This window comes from Amphiura filiformis, chromosome 4, assembly GCF_039555335.1.
Source record: "Amphiura filiformis chromosome 4, Afil_fr2py, whole genome shotgun sequence".
Taxonomy (NCBI): domain Eukaryota; kingdom Metazoa; phylum Echinodermata; class Ophiuroidea; order Amphilepidida; family Amphiuridae; genus Amphiura; species Amphiura filiformis.
The window spans coordinates 45,161,151-45,180,711 of NC_092631.1; the positions used below are offsets into that span (position 1 = coordinate 45,161,151).

Here is a 19,561-nt window from a genome sequence, read left to right on the forward strand (position 1 = left end):
ATGGTAGATATATATAACTGAACTTACTAGCATAAATGTTAGTAGATATCATAATTAAGGATTTTAAATTTCTAATCTCAACACAAGATTAGATGTCCCTCAGATTTTCAGTTATAACTTCTACCTTCATCGGGAGACTGGCAACCCAAGTTCGGGATCAGTGATCCTTTGGACACTTGAACCCAACATTTTGTCAACTTTTGGGAACTTGTATCGGTTAAAAGGTCACGGGTCCCGAACTTGGGGGCTAATATCCCGATGAAGGTCGAAGTTACGACCGAAACTTTGAGGTACGTCTAATCTTGTGTTGAGACCAAAAGTTCAAAATCCTTAATTACATATGAACATATAAGTGTCAAGCAGGTTTTGTTTATTTTAGGGTGTTATTTATTAACTCTTTTTTAAATCCTTATCCTACAGAGCCACATTTTTTAAACGGACTACGGATCCCTAATTTTCGCAATATTATAATCATTGTATACAGTTAAATTGGTACCAATTGATGTATAGCATAGATACTCGATAGTATTGACCGCGACCAAAAGGTATATTCGAGCGACATTTGGACACCATCCGGGTGTTTTGCCTTCATGTACCATGCAACATTCATAAATATACCACTATAATATATAATGCCCATGTTTGGCAAACCATTACACAAAATATTATACACAAGTGCGCTAGAAATTCCGTGTCATTTTTTGACACGGAAAAGAGCTAGCTTCTCGTGTGATGTTTATTGAGGTATGGAGAGTGTGGCCTTCAACACGTAAAATTGGGAAGGCTATTTAGCATAACAAAGGGTTAGTTCCCGATACACTGTGGAGTAAGGAAAGTGGTTATTTGCATGGTAAACACACGTGTTTTGTTTATGCCGGGTGAAACATCATAGCGGGTTGGTACAACCCTACCCATTTGTGGGAAGAAGGTTATCAATCAATTTCGAATTTGGTTGTTAATATTGTCATTGTGACTGTCATCACCAAGACCATGGTCATAATATCCACGTAATGCGAATTACTGCAACGTTAGGAAAACATTTACCTTTCCCAATCGGGTGGATCTTCGCCCCTAACACGATCAAACCTCCTTGCTTTATAGAATGCTTCTATGAAGAGATCCAGAATTACTTCATCATCAACCAGATCTGAAAATGGTTCACTCCACGTTGGATCATCAAATGGACTCCCGGTATCAATAGAGGCTTTAGATATGAAGACAAAAGCATACGTGCACAGTATAAGTCACTAGCTTGTCGTTGGTGCTGTTAATATTGTTACCGTGATTACATGTTTCAAAATATTATTATGATTTATCTTAATTTACATTCTTACAGTGGTAAAATCAATAAACTGACTTGATTCAACCTGAACATGTTAAGGCCATTATTGTAAAATTTCCATGAAAAATAGATCTGTATTTTCTTTCCATAAAATGTTATGTTACTGTCAGATATGCCCCTTTTAATTTCGATTCGAACAACAGAGATAAAGTAACGAAAATGGGAATTTACACCAGCGCAGATGTCGCCATCATATCCGTCGGTCGTACTACGGCACAGTCCTTTGATGTGTGTATAATACGTACTGTGTTATAAACATCGCGTACATGTTCGACTAATATTTCCATCTTAATAATTAAACAACGGTATCTGCGCTTTATTCAAAATTCCGTATTTTGACAAAACTACAGCGCCTACAGTTTTTATTTTTTGCAGGGTATGTTAGTTGATAAATTACATTACTATCGTATAAAAAAACTAGACAAATATTGAGCAGCAAATGTTATAATATATTAAGTCAAAATTCAAAATGTCAATTTGAAAGGAAGGGGAAGGGACAGTGTACCGCCTCTTGCTCAAAGACTATTCTCATAACTCACTCTCTGTACAGTCGAGTTCGTCTTCCCCTTGTCGACAATCGTGGACCGTATTGCATCTGGAGTACAAGTGAATGCAACGAGAAGAGGAGGTACATTTCCAGTATCCCTCGGGACATTCTAAAATAAACGGAATAAAGTTCATTAGTGTCAACCATTAATTTATGTAACATATAAAATATCACTTTAAACACAGATCCTGCTTTAAATACACTTTACTGTCGATGTGGTGCGGAGAAAATAAACAGTGTCGAAATGCATTTTAACACAGCCACATCCTCAAAGCTTTTATATATGTCCATCGCTTTCTGATAGGCGATCTAGATGAACATCTTACATCAAGGTATATTTAAAATATTTCTCGTCATTCCTACACGAGACTTCTTCTGCAACAGAAAAAAATAAAAATGGGCTAAGAACGTCCGCCCCTCTCAGAGACTCGTGAATGTTTAATGAATTTCATTTTATTGAATATCTGTGTTATTATGGAGTTATACGGTCTCATTACGGTGACCTATAATAGCCCAACATCTAGATACCATTAACAAAGCATCCACGTTCATCACTTTCTGACTGGCAATCCGGATACCCATCACAAGCCAAAGTAGATTTAATACATTTCTCTTCATCCCAACAAGGTATTTCTCCTGCCATCGAACAAACTAAAAAAAGGCAAGCAAGCAACCAAAACCACTGATTAAAATCTTTCCACATTTCCTTGGTTTGTTAATCATTAGTTTAAATAACAAACACATAAATGGCTGATAACTACAACACTTGAGACAACAGTGTATATTGTGGTCATATTTTTTTAAAATAAAAACAGGGACATTTTTTTAACTACTAACAAGATCACTGTATGTACGTGTTTCAACATTTACACGAGGTTGAGTTAAAGAGAAACAATGTATTACTTACTCCCATCCTTAGGTCCACATTCAAACTCGTCACTCCCATCTTTACAGTCTGGGAACTTGTTACAGGTCTGCCATAGGAAAATGCTCTCGCCACTAGTGCAGTTGAACATTTCACCAGTATCTATATAATACATACACATTATGCATACAATTGCAAATTTTAGCTTAAGATTAGAAAATGAATCACAATTACATTGTGCTGTAACTACAGCTACAGACATGTTATGTTGGAAGTAATACTGTAAAGAAAGACTCGCCTCATAAATATTTATTAGGTAATCCACACATCTTATTGGTTAATAACACCAGCGTCCGAGTACGGTATTTTGACTACCTTCCCGCGCCTGTGCAATTACGCGCACACGTAGGCGAATATTTACGATACAAGAATCTTTTAAAAGGGCATTTCGTGATCCACAACCTCATCCCCCACTTTTCTCAAAAAAAGTTAAGATTTTTATATCACTGGAAACCTCTGGCTACATAATGTTTGTGTACAAAATATTTCTTTTCGTTTAGCAAAGATATCATGAAATTTGAATTTCGTTCTGGTATACCAGAACGAAATTACAACACATTGTCTATGGAGCAGTGTAATACACATAGTCATGCATAACTCGCAAACGCAAAATCGGAATCAACTGAAATTTTGGGAATAAGCTGTTTCCGTGGATATCTACTGAAAATGTCATAAAAGGAGGATGCTAGGATCACGAAATCCTCCTTTAAGAACAGTTCTTCGAGTTATAATCCCAGCAAACACAAAAACGTTTTAGCGTGTGTACTTAAAAAAATAGGATTTCACAATTTTGCAATAGTTTTAACCCACGCCACCCCCTTAAAAAGGGAGACAAATGTTAATACATCCAATATTGCTTCATCTTACCTACAACGCACATGTCACTAGTTGCACCAACACTACAGTAATCCCACACAACATCCGGATCAACGGTATAGCACCACGGACCACCTGTATGCGAGATAGGATTCCTGCAGTAGTTATGATCCCCCAAACCACTATCAGGATAGTTCTCTGGTGTTGTTGTATGAGAATGAGGCGTCTGGAGAGTCCATTTCTGACACGCCAATCCATGTTCTGTCGTACGAACCTTTCCACGGTAATCTTCACCCCATGCCTCTACGTAACATTCTTGAAGAGGATCTGATATAAATAAACCATGAGACCTTATTTCAAATTAGTTCGACCACGTAGGTGAGTGTCTACATATAATACTAACACAAATCATTTTACGAAACACGTTTGAATGTCGGGTTATATAACGGGTATAAATTTTTTTTGAAAACTTGATGCAAACCAAGTTTGCCAAAATGTTTGCCCAAAATATTTCACAATAACGTTTTAAAAACGTTTCTATGACCTTTATATAACCCGACATTTAAATGTTATTCAAACGTTTGAATAAAAATTTAAAGAATGGGAATTGCCATTTTATTCATTGGTGAATTAACAGTCATAGATTTCTCACCAAAATGAGTCAAAACAGAGTCCACTTCATTTTGACCGACACCTGATGCAGTATATGAGTACATGAGTGATAATATTCTTGTCTAATCGCGCGGAGTGAGCAACCTTCCCTAGATTATGCCCAATTTATTATCCCCGTCTGATCAGAACGTTAACCATTATTCATCCCTCTTCCAGCGAACATAAATTTATGTATGCCAGTTGACCAGAGTGCATTCGCCAAAACTGGTTTTGCGCAATTTGGGAATGCTTGGTGACTAACACATATTTACCTAAAACAGTTCCTGCAGCTTCCCGCTTTTCACGGTGTGAAAAATCTATTGAAAAAAATATGTAATAGAAGGAAACGTATCACTATGTATATTATACATTGTATAATCATTAATAGCTATAGATAATATAGATCACTCTTATCATTAGCCGCATCGACATCACGTACTATAAAGCATCAAAAGCGAGGTCAAGAAGGGCCTTGCGTGGTTATTTCGTTATTCTATATCACGTGATACTCTCGCTTTCCATGTTTTAGTACGTGTACGTGGTATTGGTGTTCACTCCATCAACGTCAGGAAGGTGCCAATAAAAACGGTCTATACAGTTTCAGAAAGCAGATTGAGACCATTAGACCTCGACTATCACTGATCATCCGAAATAATAAACAGAATATCGATAAGCATTTACTGATCTCTTTCAAATCACACAATAAAACAACTGCATAGTGTAAAATTATTGAACGCCTCAAATTCGAGTAAAACATGTCCATACACTTTAGATCATGCTCTAATAAAACGTTTATTCCAGTAGCATGGCTCTAATTACACCACCTAATGGTTGTCTATAGACGAATCCAATTTCATGCATTCCTACTCCTCAATAGCTGCCAAAGTTGGGTCCCCGTTGGCTCCATCTCACCTAAAAAAATTTAAACTGCATTCTATCACCTGTGTTACACGTAGACAAAATAATAATGACAGTGTACAACACAAAAGAATCTAACATCGAAATTTTAAGCGGCTTTAATCCACCCGATTGGGCAGTCACTGCACTAGTTTGGTGCATGCGGGGACCCGTCATGGCCGACCAAATCCTGACCATGACTTGGCTCGTTGGATTCGTCTATAGACAGTCCCAGAACAACGCCAAATATGGATTAAAAGACCTTTGACCTTGGATGTACAACAGCATGTTATGATCTAATGGGAAACTGTGCACATCAACAAACACCATTTCTATCTAAAAGGCAACGTCTGATATAATTTGAAACCACATAAATTACTAGAGTTGGTTCTTCTCTTGGATTTGGACCAAGCTTTAGAATATCGAATGTTGGGTTTTGAAATAAAACAAACCAGAAATTTATCACCCATTGTAAAGATATGGCACATGTACCGAATACATGTACATACATTGGCTGACCTTGTGGATTTCCTGGCCCAGCCATGCTAACCACATAAGGAGATTATACGATTAACCTAGTGCAGCTATTGTCATAGCAGGGTATTATTATGTAATACTCCTGATCCATATCAGAAGGGTGAAAGTGCATATAGGAACAATGCCAAAAACTACGTCACGCCGGTCACGCTATTGTTCGACTTAAACTACATCATTCGCCATTTTGTAAATATTAACGCATGATCGTTGCTTTGAAGTTTCCACCGGATAGTCTGTGGATAGCGCAAGAGCATGCTTTGACCAAAAAAAAAAAAAACGAATATCATGAAGATGTTTAAGATTGATTCTTAGATGTTTCAAAAATTACCGTCATATTGCATAGATTCATCAAAGAATGGTTTGAAGTACTAACCTTATTTAGTAATTTTAAAAAATCGGGAGAATTTTACAAAATCAATGTTTTTACCTGTCGGTATTACAACTCGTAAAACACATATAGTGATGTGCCTGGGTGACCTAATCTACTAACCTTTAACGTTTCCTCTATGAACTCTAACCCTCCTGCAATATGGCGCCTATTGTCTAGAGTTAAACTACATCTTTCGGTGTGTTACGTAATACTACGATGCCTATCCCATTATATCGATCCCTGTCCATATTTGGCGTTCTCTTGGACTGATAGATGAGTTTACATCAATGTTTATATCGATATACTTGAGCGAACACCATACAACTACTACACTGTTCAACAGCCTTTATTGTGATGTGGCGGGAGTTTTAAAAGCACGGGCCCTGAACAAAATATGATGCACTCGCATACTGCCATGCAATGACATCACACGTCAACTCATTATATTATACAATCTTACCATTTGGACTGGTAGTATCACGTCTACGTCTCACTGTGAAAAAGGCGATATATGTTATATTGTTATTGTGATTACAAGTATAATCATGATGGAATCATGCGTATTGTAGCATAACATAATTTGCAGTTCCAGGAGAGGGATCCAACATTTTCTCACAGTATTAGCTCAGGTGCCTTACCTTCAATACGAAGGAAAATACAGTACATATATAATAGCCTTCTAAGATTTCGTTGTATTTGCTTTGATTATCTCTTGCTTTGCCTATTATTTTCTTCTCGATATAGTATTTGTTTATAGCTTGATGGTTTTTACGAACAAATTGTTGTGACATACTTGGATTATTGCTTTCACAAGATACGCCAACATCTTGACGACCAACCACTTCATCCATCACCGACGAGTACCAACAATCCAACAGTGATACCTCAGTTCCAGAACATTCTACATTCTGCATATATACCGGACCATTTCCGTTGCCAAATTGATTAGTTGAGTAGGCCATCGTAGCGCCCTGAAATCCCAGTTGGCGACACACAACAGCCGCATCGTTAATGTTCCAATCATCGTCAACAATGCTGCCCCAAACTGAGTTATGGTATACTTCTACTCGGCCTTCAGTTGGTAAAGTTCCACTTCCCAGTCGTACAGAGAGCGTGTGGTCTAAAAATATTAAAAGAAACACACGAAACAGTCCCAAGATGACAACGCAACGTTTAATGCGTTGTATTGACAATGTTATGTTTTAAACTGTGTTCTTCTTTCGAGTAATTCTTTCTCCTTGGTATATAAACTTAGATTCTGTTTAATCATTCATTACTTACAAGAAGGTGATAAAACCTGTAAGGCTTGATTTGGTATTTTGTTTGTCTGTTTTTGTTTTATTTGTTTTCTTTTTTGTATGAATGATGCGAGATTAAACTTGTACAATGCAAGAGCTAATCCACCTAGTATTTTACCTGGATGACATGTTTGTTTTCTGTCGGTAGTTACCAAACATTCAAGACCATCATCAACAGTTGTAACACCAGATGGTAGGCAGTAGGTTGTATCTCTCATACTTCCAGGATTACGGCAATATTTGTGATTCCCGAGATCGGGTTCAGGGTAGTTATCGGTTGAGAAACCAAGAGAGACATCAGCTTCGTTCCATACCGCACAATTTGAGTTTGAGTCAACGCCTCTATAGTCTGAGCCATCTTCTCTCACATAGCAGTCATGATAAACTTTCACCATAATTCAATAGAAAACAACATTTCAGTTATGCCGATTTGCCACAGTAAAATAAAATGGTCTCAAAACATCTTTTATGAATAATGAGACAAACAGGTCTTTTTTGTATTCAGTTTAATGCTAGCCTCTACCTACGAAGAGTAACAAATCCACTCTTCGGAGTATCGATAGAAACAGCTGAATTGCACAAAGAGACCACCAAATGTCTTGGCACAATCGCAGGAGCAGCCTTTGTGCTCATTTTAGTAAAATCAAATCTCATCACGGGGTAAGACCGATCAAAGTTCGTGGTTAGGTGTTGGAGAAGCTAGCCCTGTGAAATTTTATTTTAGCATCAATCAAAGATGGACTCTATCATTTTATCTAGTCATTTCCGTTCGTATTTAGGGAAAAACCTTGAAATCGATCGCTTGTAGAATTGTTTTAAATTTAATTTTGGCCTATACTTCCTAATCTGGGCCAATCACTTTATGACCTTATAGCGATATAAAGTGGGCATAAATTGTGTAATTATTTTGTATCACTGGGTAGACACCATACACATTTAATAAAATGTATTAAAACAGTAGGGCAGCAATACTTCGCCACCGTAGGGTGTATTACAAAATTTGGTATGACCTTTAAATGATGATGAGGAGTAAATGTAAAAGTCATTATTTAGTAATTATGCAGATGATTGTGCTCATTAACATCTGAAACGTGAACTTACCGGTGTTGCAGGGCTCAGGGAACCCGGTCATGAAATTGAAACAACTCAACTCTCCCATACACCGATAATTGTAGTTAAATGCCATAGATTCTTGATCATGAAATTCACTTGCACACCTTAACCATACACCTGAATTATGGACAAAAAAATCCTTCATTTACATCACAGACTGTAATGAAGATATAAAGAAGTCATGTGGAAAGTTGTTTCCAAGCAAATTACACTGATGCCATATGCCACGCACATTTACAGGCTTTTCCTTGCAGTTCTCAATCCAACGTCGTTCGTAGTAGTCACTCGAAGTAAACTTCTGAAATGCTTATTTCAGGACGGTGATTACCTGGGTTCACCGGGATCACCGTGCCAGGGGCCAAAATTCCAAATCGTCCCTTTGACAGAACCGAGGTATTGTTAGCCCACTACAATTGTCAATAAGCCCAATCGCCATTCTAACTTCCGGTTTTTGAGAGCAGTTTTGGGACACTTTGACCTCTGACATATCGGGAAAATTGACGTTATTATCAATTTTCTTATTATTGTCGTAATGTTGATCATTAAAAATACTAAATAATTCATTTATAAAATACTAATATTTTTTAATTTGTTTTAATTATTGTAAAACATTTTAGATTATATTTTGTACGTACAAAAACCCAATATTTCTGAATTTTCTGAAAGGTCAAAGGACAAAGTGTCCCAAAACTACAAAAACTGTCCTACAATGCATTGCAAACTTCCAATGCCGATTTGGCTTATTGTTGACCCCAGATTTAACCATATTGCTACTGCAATAAACAACGTCCAACATACAACGTCCAAATTTCCAATTTTACTGCTGAAATGAGCCAAAATTAGAATAGTAATTTTGGCCATTTGAACTATTCGTCAACGTGGGCAACTTCCCCTCACCCTATTGTGTCGGTACACATCTGGATACAAAACTTTTTCTATTTGACTTACCTCCGTTGAAGTCAATTGCATTTAAATTTGGAATTGAATTTTCATCTGTAAAGTAAAAAACACAACACATATGCATTATTGTAATATACTGACACCTGGACCGGTATTTATCAGTGTGTATATTTGACCCGTTTGTTACCAACATTTGATTTCATTTAAAAGATAATTTAATACATATTTCATTAAAAACTGTTTCGCTCGTATTTTAGCGATAGAGTTTGATATTTCTCACCTACAAGTGAAACTTCTATATCAAATCCAGCGGCTACTACTGACGAATCCGACTGAAATACCCACCACATTTGGGAGTTATGTATGACAAGCATTGGCAAACCAATGCCTGTCAGTTCGTGTTCAGTTCCAACAAGAGGTGTGGCACCACCACCAATATGCAGATAGTCATACTCTTCTTCAAGATCAAATTGCTTCATAACTAAATAATACACCCCACTATCAGCACTAAAGAACCACTGATTAAATGCGTCATTTGGGTATGGATCTGGAAAACCAGGTGATTGAATACCAATTGAATCTCCGTTTAACATCAGTCCAATTGATCCCCCTGAAATCAATAGTAATTGGTGAATTGACAGACATCATAATACTTGTGATATAGGTACATTTTAGGTCATAGCAGAAATGATATAGTTGTAAGTTAAGTTCTTGTTAAAGCTAAATATTTTAATGTTTTTAAAGTATTAATCTTAATAAACGCTGCGGGAAGTTTATTTCGAGTTATTTACATTTCATTGTGTTTATATTATTATTATTATTATTATTATTATTATTATTATTATTATTATTATTATTATTATTATTATTATTATTAATATTATCATTATTATTATTATTATTATTATTATTATTTGGTTGGTTACTTGATTGGTTGGTTGGTTGCATGTTTCTGTTTAATCGTCTGCCCGATAAAATCAATAAATTTTTAGAGAAATATTACTTCTTATTTTCATTTCTCCAATGATACAGAGCCCATTACCATTTTAAATTGCAATTGAAAATGCTTTAAGTTGAAGGGATACTAATTAATCCAATTTCAATATAACCAACACAAATATTTAATAAATAAAAATATGTAATATGAAATAAAATTGAAACTTACATTCAATGACTTCAATACCTGAAGGTACGTCAGCGCGATCTTAAAAAGGATATAATTGTACCAATCATGGTGAGGATGACATAAAAATAATGTACAAATATATACTGCCATGAGAGGTTCTGGTTAAAACTATAGGCCCGAGGTGAGATCAATAATACTATTTGATCTCAACGAGGGATCATAATTTTAACCAGAACTTCGAATAAAGGCAGTATATATTTGTTTTATATACTTCATTAATATGTTCTTTGTTCATTGATTGGTTAAAAGAAAATTATTTGACGTTTTGACTCTCCAGCTTCTATCCTGAGTGAACAGCACGATCAATTTAAGCACAACCTATATTTTGCCCTTCAAAACAGTCGAATAGGCTAAAATCGGGCTAACCAATTACAGCAGCGCGAAATCACACTTTGGCAGTTTCGCGTGCGTGAACTGTTCCGTCACATCGTAAGCGCGCACGCGGAAGGCATGGTTAAAAGTACTATTTACGGTACTATTTACGGCTCATCCGGGACATTGAAAATACTATTTACGGATTAGAGGTACTATTTACGGATAGGAGTATGGTAGAACTATTTTTGGTCATGTGATCCACTTTTAACCAATCAATAAACAAGAATATATTAATGAAGTATATAATGTACAATACAATCATTAACAATAAGAAACGTTACCACATCAATGTCCTGTGCAAACTGCAATCAAAAATTTTGAAAAATATCGCTATTTTGAAAATATATGGCTAATGTCATGGAGCCTGACACATAGGCCTTAATCACGACTAGCGCTGATAGAAGGTGATTAGATTTCTTATTGAGCTTTGTAGGTTTAACTATCATAGATTCAACTTAGTGTCCAGTGTGTATATCGTAGATGCTTTGAGATTACAAACTCTGACGCCACTGCTAGAATTATTGAAATTGTTATTATTTTAAAAATCCTATTTACAACATAAATCCTATTTACAACATAAATCTATTTTACAACATAATTGATTTAAAAACAATTATTTTGCATTGACATACCTATTATGGAGACACTGGCTTCAAATCCAGACCGTGTGACAGAAAAATCAGTGACCAAGAGAAACCACAAATGTTCCGCCACAATTGCCATATCAGCAGGGACACTTGTCCCGCTAAACTCATGTAATCTGTCTGGATTTTGTGAGGCAAAAAGTCCTGCGCCTATATATAGGAAATCGTAGTCCTCTTCGGTATTAAAATAGTTGAAATGAATAAAGTATACTCCAGTGTCAGCAGTGAATGTCCATAAATAAGTAGTGTCAACATGATAGTGTTCGCCAGGGGAACTAGCCGACGAGAAAGTCACCGATTCTCCGAGCAGAGGACTATACCGAGGCGTCTCTATATTGGAAATATAATATAAAATGTAAGTTAAACTTCACCTCCACCTTGACATTAGACGATAAACTTGTGTTTATATGTAAATACTAGTTATCAACGAATTAATATTGTTCCCCATACAACGAAAATTTTAAATTTAAATCTTACTTGCCTCCCCCTCCCCTCCGGCGCAAATAAATTAATTTTATTTGAAATGTCGTTTCATGTGAAATGTTAATTTCTTTTAGTGCCACTTTAGATAATTATTGTATGTTGGACGTGTGTGCGTAGTAACAAATAGTAATAATAAATTTATATAATTTAACTTTACAACTGGTTTGAGTGAAAATCAATGCACCACTTTGTCAACTTTCTTTCATATTTAAAAGGGTATTTCGTGATCCACAGCCTCATCCCCCCACTTTTCTCACAAAAAGTTGAGATTTTTATATCACTGGAAACCTCTGGCTACATAATGTTTATATACAAAATATTTCTTGCAGATTAATTCGTTTAGCAAAGATATCGTGAAATTTGAATTTCGTTCTGGTGCACCAGAACGAAATTACAACGCATTGTAGCAGTGTAATACACATAATCATGCATAACTCGCGAACGCAAAATCGGAATCAACTGAAATTTTGGGAATAGGTTTTTTCGTGGATATCTAATGAAAAATGACATAAATAAAGGATGCTAGGATCACGAAATACTCATTTAATTCATAACAGGCATTGAACAATGTCAGTTTAAGAAACAAACAAATTATGGATGGAAATGCTAACAATTTTGGTAAGCTGAATGTTTCAATTATAGAAAAAAGCAATGAGATTTAATTATGCAGATTGAAAAACGCTAAACGCAGTTTGCTTTTGTAGTTTGCATTTATACTACATAATGTACCACGTCTCAGTTAGATAGTCTTTACAGTTACATAGCAAATTAACAGAGTTGTAACGAGTCATGTCATTTCATGGTCGAGTCGAGTCATTTATAGCAATAGCTCGAGTCGAGTCGAGTCAAATGACTCGAGTCACTGTACAATCTCTATGGGGAAAATGTCAAGATCCGAGTCGAGTCATTCCATTTTTGAAAAGTCGAGTCTCGAGTCATGACTCGTTACAAGTCTGCAAATTAACTTATAACATATTGTGAAAATGTAATTAAAATCTTTTGCCATGCTTTCAGTTTTCGGTTTTGCTAAATTCAGGTCTGATTTGGATTAGCCGAGCGAAAAGTCATCAATGACAGGAAGGAGCCAATTACACTCTGTACGCTGCAACAATGGTGTGTGCCTCTGAATGACTGTGCTAGCACTAAGTTAATCTTACCGCTAAAGTAGTATGTACGGGTACTCGGAGAAACAGTAGAAATATCTGAGTATAAATCAACAAAAATATACAAATCACTCACTCATTAAATATTTCCATGGCCTGATCACTGATAGCCTCATCCCCAGAACCCCAGATGCTACCCGAAGAAGAAACCTACTATTTCTTCTATTTACCCTGTAACATCTTAGAGCTGAAAGATGTTTAGTTTGGATGTTAAGGGCGCCAGTGCCCCTTTTGGCCGACTAATTGTTAATTTTCACCCAGCAAACGCAGAACGTTTTTGACATCATTCACAAACTGTTATATAAACGGTATATAAAGGAAATAAAAAGGTTTCATAACATTCACAAACATTTTTGATAACCTACTGCAAATATTTTAACATAAGGTTATTTAAGTGTTGAAAACATATTTGGAAAAAAATAGCTATAACAATATTGAAAAAAAAAATTAAAATATTATATTGTATTGTGTTTTCATACAAAACGTTTTAAAACGTTTTCATGACCTTTATATAACCCGACATTTAATGTTATTAAAATATTTTTACCTGAACCAAACCCCAAAATATAACTTGTTAAAAACATTTTTGTGTTTACTGGGTGGATTCAGTGTCAAGTTCATTCAAACAGCGTCAATTCGTCATATAATTAGATTGGGCAATCCGCTTTTAAACTTTAATAAAAAGTTACACTTGAAAAGTAAAAGAGACAAAAAAAAGAGAGCCAGCAAAATTTTCATCGTGTGTAAGATGTTGAAAAATAAGCCTTTTCTTAATTTTTAAACTTGTTCTTACCGACTCGTGTGACGTGCATTTCGAAGCCGTATATATTTGTAGATGAGTAACTGTAACTATAGCTATAACTATAACTATAATCAAATTCTGTCACGAACACGATCCAGATCTTTGAGCTAACATAAAGTCTATCTGATGGTGTGTTATAATCGTTGAACCTCTTCACATAAAAATCAGTCGGTTGCGTTCCAACATAGCCAACATATATGTAATCTCCCCTCGAATCTTCCAGTGCTATAGCGTTGAATTGAATAAGATAACCACCGCTGTCGGCTTCAAATATCCATGTGGTGCGTTGGTTTGTGGGGTACATAGCCGGAAAGTTCTCAGATGATAAAGTTACGGTTTCTGCCAGGACGAGATTGAGAGTGGTTTCTAGGGAAAAGGAGAAATTAAAGCAATATGGAAGACACCCTCAATGTTTGCACGATTGTAATGTACTTGATATTAATACGATCGAAATAATTATTCGAACGCATGCGCAATGTTCATAACACTGCACGTATTTCAGTGGCGTACCGTGGCCGCCCCAACCACGGGGGGCTGAAGAAAATTCAATTTTGCCGCCCCTTCCTCAACAGCCCGAAAAGGTTGACCCAATTTTTTTCTCGGTCGTTTGAAAAAGTGAAGAGCAAAAAAATAAATAAATAAATAAAAGGTTTCAGGCGCAGCACATTTTGATGTATACCATTTTTTCAAACAATGTTATGCTTTATCAAATTTTTCCGCCCATTTTTATTTACTTATTATTTTTGCCGCCCCTGTTTTTGACGCCCCTTCTTCATCCTCCGCCCCTTCATTTTGGCCGCCCCCTGCTTTTACCCCGAAAAAAAATACGCCCATATATTTGTCGTATAAACAAAGGGTCATAACCCATTAACAGGACCGCCCAGTCACAACCGACGGAGTGACACTCATTGGCGACATTACAGATACGACAGTATGAAAGACGGAACACGACATGTGACAAAGCATGCAAGAGGGTGAAAAATATTTTGATAATTGTTTTCGCCATTTAAAAAATGGGATTTGATCTTTTTTACAGCCAACATTTGACCTTTGACATTTTTGGTAATAGCTCAACTACTGCCCATTTCCACCTAAATAAGTTGACTATTACAGTCATGCTCCAAAGAAGGATCGGTATTTCGACTCTCATTTGCCCCCTGGTTACATGACAGATATGCTTCCAATTCTCCCTCTATTTCGAAAGCCTAGTTTAAAAAAATTACTCCACTGATAGGTTGTGGAGAGCGTGGCGCAATGGTTAGGGTACTTGCCTTTAGTGCATGAGGTCCCGGCGGTGGCGATTTGCTGGGATATTGACTTGGAAAAAAAAGTCTGACATTAATTGGCAACTTCTGTACATTATATTCAGACTGCCACTCTCCCCATGGTTCATTTAGAATTGGGTAAATGAATTATGAAAGTACTCCGTCCTTCGGAGGGGACGTTAAGCCGTTGGTCCCGTGTGCAGAGAGCCATACCTGTGCATGCATTTCACAGCCAGTTTCGAAAAGACTTACCTGTATCTTCACCACCTCCATAATAATCATAGTCGTCATAGAAATAGCCCCAATCTACATCAACCATTTCTCCTGCACACACAACATCTTGTAGCGCTTGTCCACTTACTCGACTTTCAGCTATGCATACTAAATGGTAAATCAAGAATTTAAGATATTTCGAAAAATTGTGTTTCTCATTTTCAGATGAGCAAAGTTTACGTATTGAGACTTTCTACTCAATCAGGTATTGATATTACACCATATCGCCATTATTTCATTAATTGTCTGCCCGGATTGTCTGCCCCCTGGATGGAATGTTTTCTCTCTAAAAATGTTGTGACTAAGCTTGATTTGCTCCAATCCTGTGTCTTGATACAACCCTCGTGTATTTGAAAAGCTGCACATTTCCACCAATGAACTGCTACAGTAAATGGGGGATGAACATCAACCCTACGAAATGCAATACCGTGTCACAGGAGCCACGTGGCATCGTATTTTACAACACAACAATTGACAAAGTGGAAGATTTTGTTTTTCTGGGTTAACTGTTCAACTTATACTCCGCATGGGCAGTGGCGTAACTAGGGGGCGGGGGTGGCAACGTGCCCCGGGCGCCACCCTTAGGGGGCGCCAAATTGACCAATTCAGCATCGATTCTGCGCTCCTCCAAGCAATGAAAGTCAACATTTTCGCATTGCAGCACAAAATCAATTGAAAGAACATTTTAAGACCGATATTCAACTTCTAGTAACCAAAATTGATTAGTGGTAGGCCTTATTTGTCCAAAATTGTGCGCGCTCCGGGCCAAATTTTTTCGATAATTGCCCGCGTCTAAGATATTCTCGGGGGAGGTGGGTAGGGGCGCCAATGGGGACCACAAATAGTACACTGCCCGATAAGTCAAAAGTTTAACCTGAATATGATTAGGAAAATGTTGCTTGTTGCTTCAAAGTACTTACTGCAATTTGCTTCGTCGCTGCCATCATAACAATCTTGGTAGAAATCACAAGCATAAGATAGACGAATACATTCATATCCATTGTCACAGCTGAATTCAGTAGGTAAGCATCGCACGTTTTGATCTATATAAACAAGAGTAAGCCTCTAAATATTAAGTTGAGTACTTGATAAAGCCCACTAAAACCTATCTGGGTCATTGTGGCTGAGAGTAAGTATATTTTGAGAGTGTACAATCTCACCCACCAGACACCATAAGAATTTAGCTCCTGGCTCCTAAACAAAGACACATATGCCAAAATTTGTTGAGAATTGAAGAAACGTACCGGTTCAAAAACCCAAGAAAGGAACGAAATCAAAAGTTGCTTTTTAATGTTTTGATTAATGGGGAGTATGGCGCTAGTTCTATTGTTCTTAAATGGGTTCTAGAACACTTAAGCGTATGAGCCTGATGTCCTCAGATGGGGTGTTTGGAATCAGTTGGGAGGGCAGAGATAGTTGACATCATGGGCTACATACAAATGCATAATAGCAATTGAACCGGTGTAGCTTTTGGCGGGAAAAGGTCATCGAACTTTACACACGGTCAAATTTCAAAGTTGCTCAAATTGTGTTAAAAACCTTTCCAATGTACTTCTCTAGTCACAAGGATTCAGAAAATGTATAAGATCTAGGACATACCGTTCTTGAGATATTACCGAAAAGGTCAAAGGTTACGTTTTTGGCACTATGGGGGGGGGGGGGTCCGCAACATCAAAGTGCTCCGATTTTGCCAAAAGAGGTGTCAAATTGTTCGTTTTGATAAAACAATTCAAAGATAGGATCGCACCACCTATATAGGATGTTTCGTTACCGAGGTAACACGGCAAAATAGTTCAAGCACCATTGAGGCCTATTGACCTTGACCTATTTTGCTCCTATTTAGATGGTTGCTTCTGGTCAGCAATAAAAGATGTTATGCAATACCGTAACATGCTACCGTTTCTTACAATGACTTACCTCCACACAGTGCTGGTAATTCATCATTGCCGTTGTCGCAATCGGTTTCCATGTCACATTTCCAGGAATCAGGTATACAATCACCTCCTCCACAATGAAATTCACCATCGGGACAAAGAGAACCTTCTACGATAAAAAAAAAATGTCCAAACGGTTTTAACGATAATTGAGATTTCCAAACCAACATCAGCAAACCAACAAATTCCCTCATGAATTAAACTTGATGTAAAAACTTGATGTATAATTTCCTAAAATTCTGTAAAGTAAGAGTTCCGACGTCAAAAAGCGCTTGAAACCGTTTGAATTTTTCAAACAATGTCGATATATTATTGCCGTCGGTACATATCTAATTTTGTCTCACCCTGTTCTAAAAAAGAACGTGATGCCCAACTGTGTACTAGAATAACATGTAAAAGACTAAGCCTGAAGTGTTTTAATAACTGTAAAATATAGGTTTTTGTAATAAACCTGACGATCCGAATTCACCGATCAAGTGATGACTGACACGTCCCGTGCATGTGCATAATTGAATCATTGACGTATAAACTGTGTGTATATCCCTATTTGTATTTATTATAGTTAAACGTCTTCTTTATACGTCCCAGCTGCGTGAAGCTCCGCTCAATACCGATCGTCAAGCTAATACACGATTTGACAATAATTACAGATGCTGGAATGAAAAAGCGTGTTTCTTCGTTTTGCCTTATTTGTTTGGCTTATAATTAAAAGGGGATATAATTATGTGATCAGTGAAAACTAACATTTTGAGGAAAACAAATAAGAATCTGTTATGGAAACAATATTATTCTTTTAATATTACCTCCTTGGCACATGTCTCCGCTTCATCCCTCCATCTTCGCAGTCGAAGACACCATCACATGTCAAAACATTTGATATACATGTCAAATCTTGATCTTGGCATCTGAATCCATCTGAACAATCATCCATTTCAGCTTATATAATAAAATAAACCAATCAATATTAGGCTATGCACAATGATCATACTGTTTATGACAAAGTGTAATAGCCACATTGTTTATGATGGAAACAAAATTGGTGTACATGATGGTGAGCAGAACATGCCTTAAATATACCTACACATGATTATTGAATACAAATTTAAAACATTCAATTTCGGAATAATGATTACGCCCCGTTGTATTATATACTTATACTTGTGGTATAAGTATTAGGATATTTTGTCGCATGTTGTCTTTGTTAAAGAACAGCTTTCAATCATTAAACGTCAACTGACAATTTATTATATACCAACTTGCACTCTGATGTGCCAGCGATCGCTCACATACGATGCACAGATCCACGCGCAAAACAGCTACACCTGAAGTCCTGAACGTATTGACGCCATTGCCACATCGGGGTGGAATATGGTAGCGTTATGATTATACGCGTGACACACCTGTACCGCCACACCATCACCAACACCCTCACAAAATCAACCCCTGATACCCATGTGCACGCAACAAAAGATCGTTCTTAGTTTAATTTATAATGATATTTAATTTTACTACAAGGTTGAAGTAAAACTCACATGTTAACATTTGTAAAACCGTATAGGGCAAGAGTTATAAGAATAGGAAATAGAGCGACACACATTGAAATCCATCCCACCTCACATTAAAACCCACCCCAAACCCAAACACATCCCAACATATCTTGTCATATACTTAATAATAAACCAATCTGTGCTTACGACAAGAATTTTCATCACTTTCGTCGTCGCAGTCCATTTCTTTGTCGCATACTTGTGACCTTCGAATACAGTTCCCGTTTATTTTACACTTGAACTGAGTCGGTTTGCATGCTGAAATATAAACAAAATTTAATTACATAAGTTGGGTTGACCGTCTGCTTATGAAAGTCAAAATATCGACTGAAAATTCCAAATTCGAAATTGTGTGTGTTGTGATCAAATGTTGAACCACAAAATTATGCCAACTCAGATGAATTTTCATTCTAATGTGAAACAAACCAATATAACAGTTTTATATCCATTTTCCCCCAACACCTACAAGTTTTAGGTGTTTTTGGACAAAACC

At 36.7% G+C, this 19,561-nt stretch overlaps 1 protein-coding gene across 1 annotated transcript in view; it reads right to left on the reverse strand.

Moving 5' to 3' along the window:
• The window catches only part of LOC140150212 (uncharacterized), a 34,829-nt gene that overhangs the window by 9,698 nt on the left and 5,570 nt on the right, over nucleotides 1-19,561 (reverse strand). Inside the window, 22 exon segments of the mRNA XM_072172218.1 lie at nucleotides 1,045-1,204; nucleotides 1,882-1,998; nucleotides 2,418-2,540; nucleotides 2,797-2,916; nucleotides 3,682-3,957; nucleotides 4,554-4,598; nucleotides 6,546-6,578; nucleotides 6,879-7,205; nucleotides 7,502-7,768; nucleotides 8,485-8,613; nucleotides 9,445-9,489; nucleotides 9,677-10,006; nucleotides 10,562-10,600; nucleotides 11,590-11,931; nucleotides 13,242-13,286; nucleotides 14,041-14,415; nucleotides 15,567-15,695; nucleotides 16,508-16,630; nucleotides 17,505-17,630; nucleotides 18,325-18,337; nucleotides 18,339-18,457; nucleotides 19,216-19,326. Of these exon segments, the coding sequence (XP_072028319.1) occupies nucleotides 1,045-1,204; nucleotides 1,882-1,998; nucleotides 2,418-2,540; nucleotides 2,797-2,916; nucleotides 3,682-3,957; nucleotides 4,554-4,598; nucleotides 6,546-6,578; nucleotides 6,879-7,205; nucleotides 7,502-7,768; nucleotides 8,485-8,613; nucleotides 9,445-9,489; nucleotides 9,677-10,006; nucleotides 10,562-10,600; nucleotides 11,590-11,931; nucleotides 13,242-13,286; nucleotides 14,041-14,415; nucleotides 15,567-15,695; nucleotides 16,508-16,630; nucleotides 17,505-17,630; nucleotides 18,325-18,337; nucleotides 18,339-18,457; nucleotides 19,216-19,326 (3,394 nt within the window).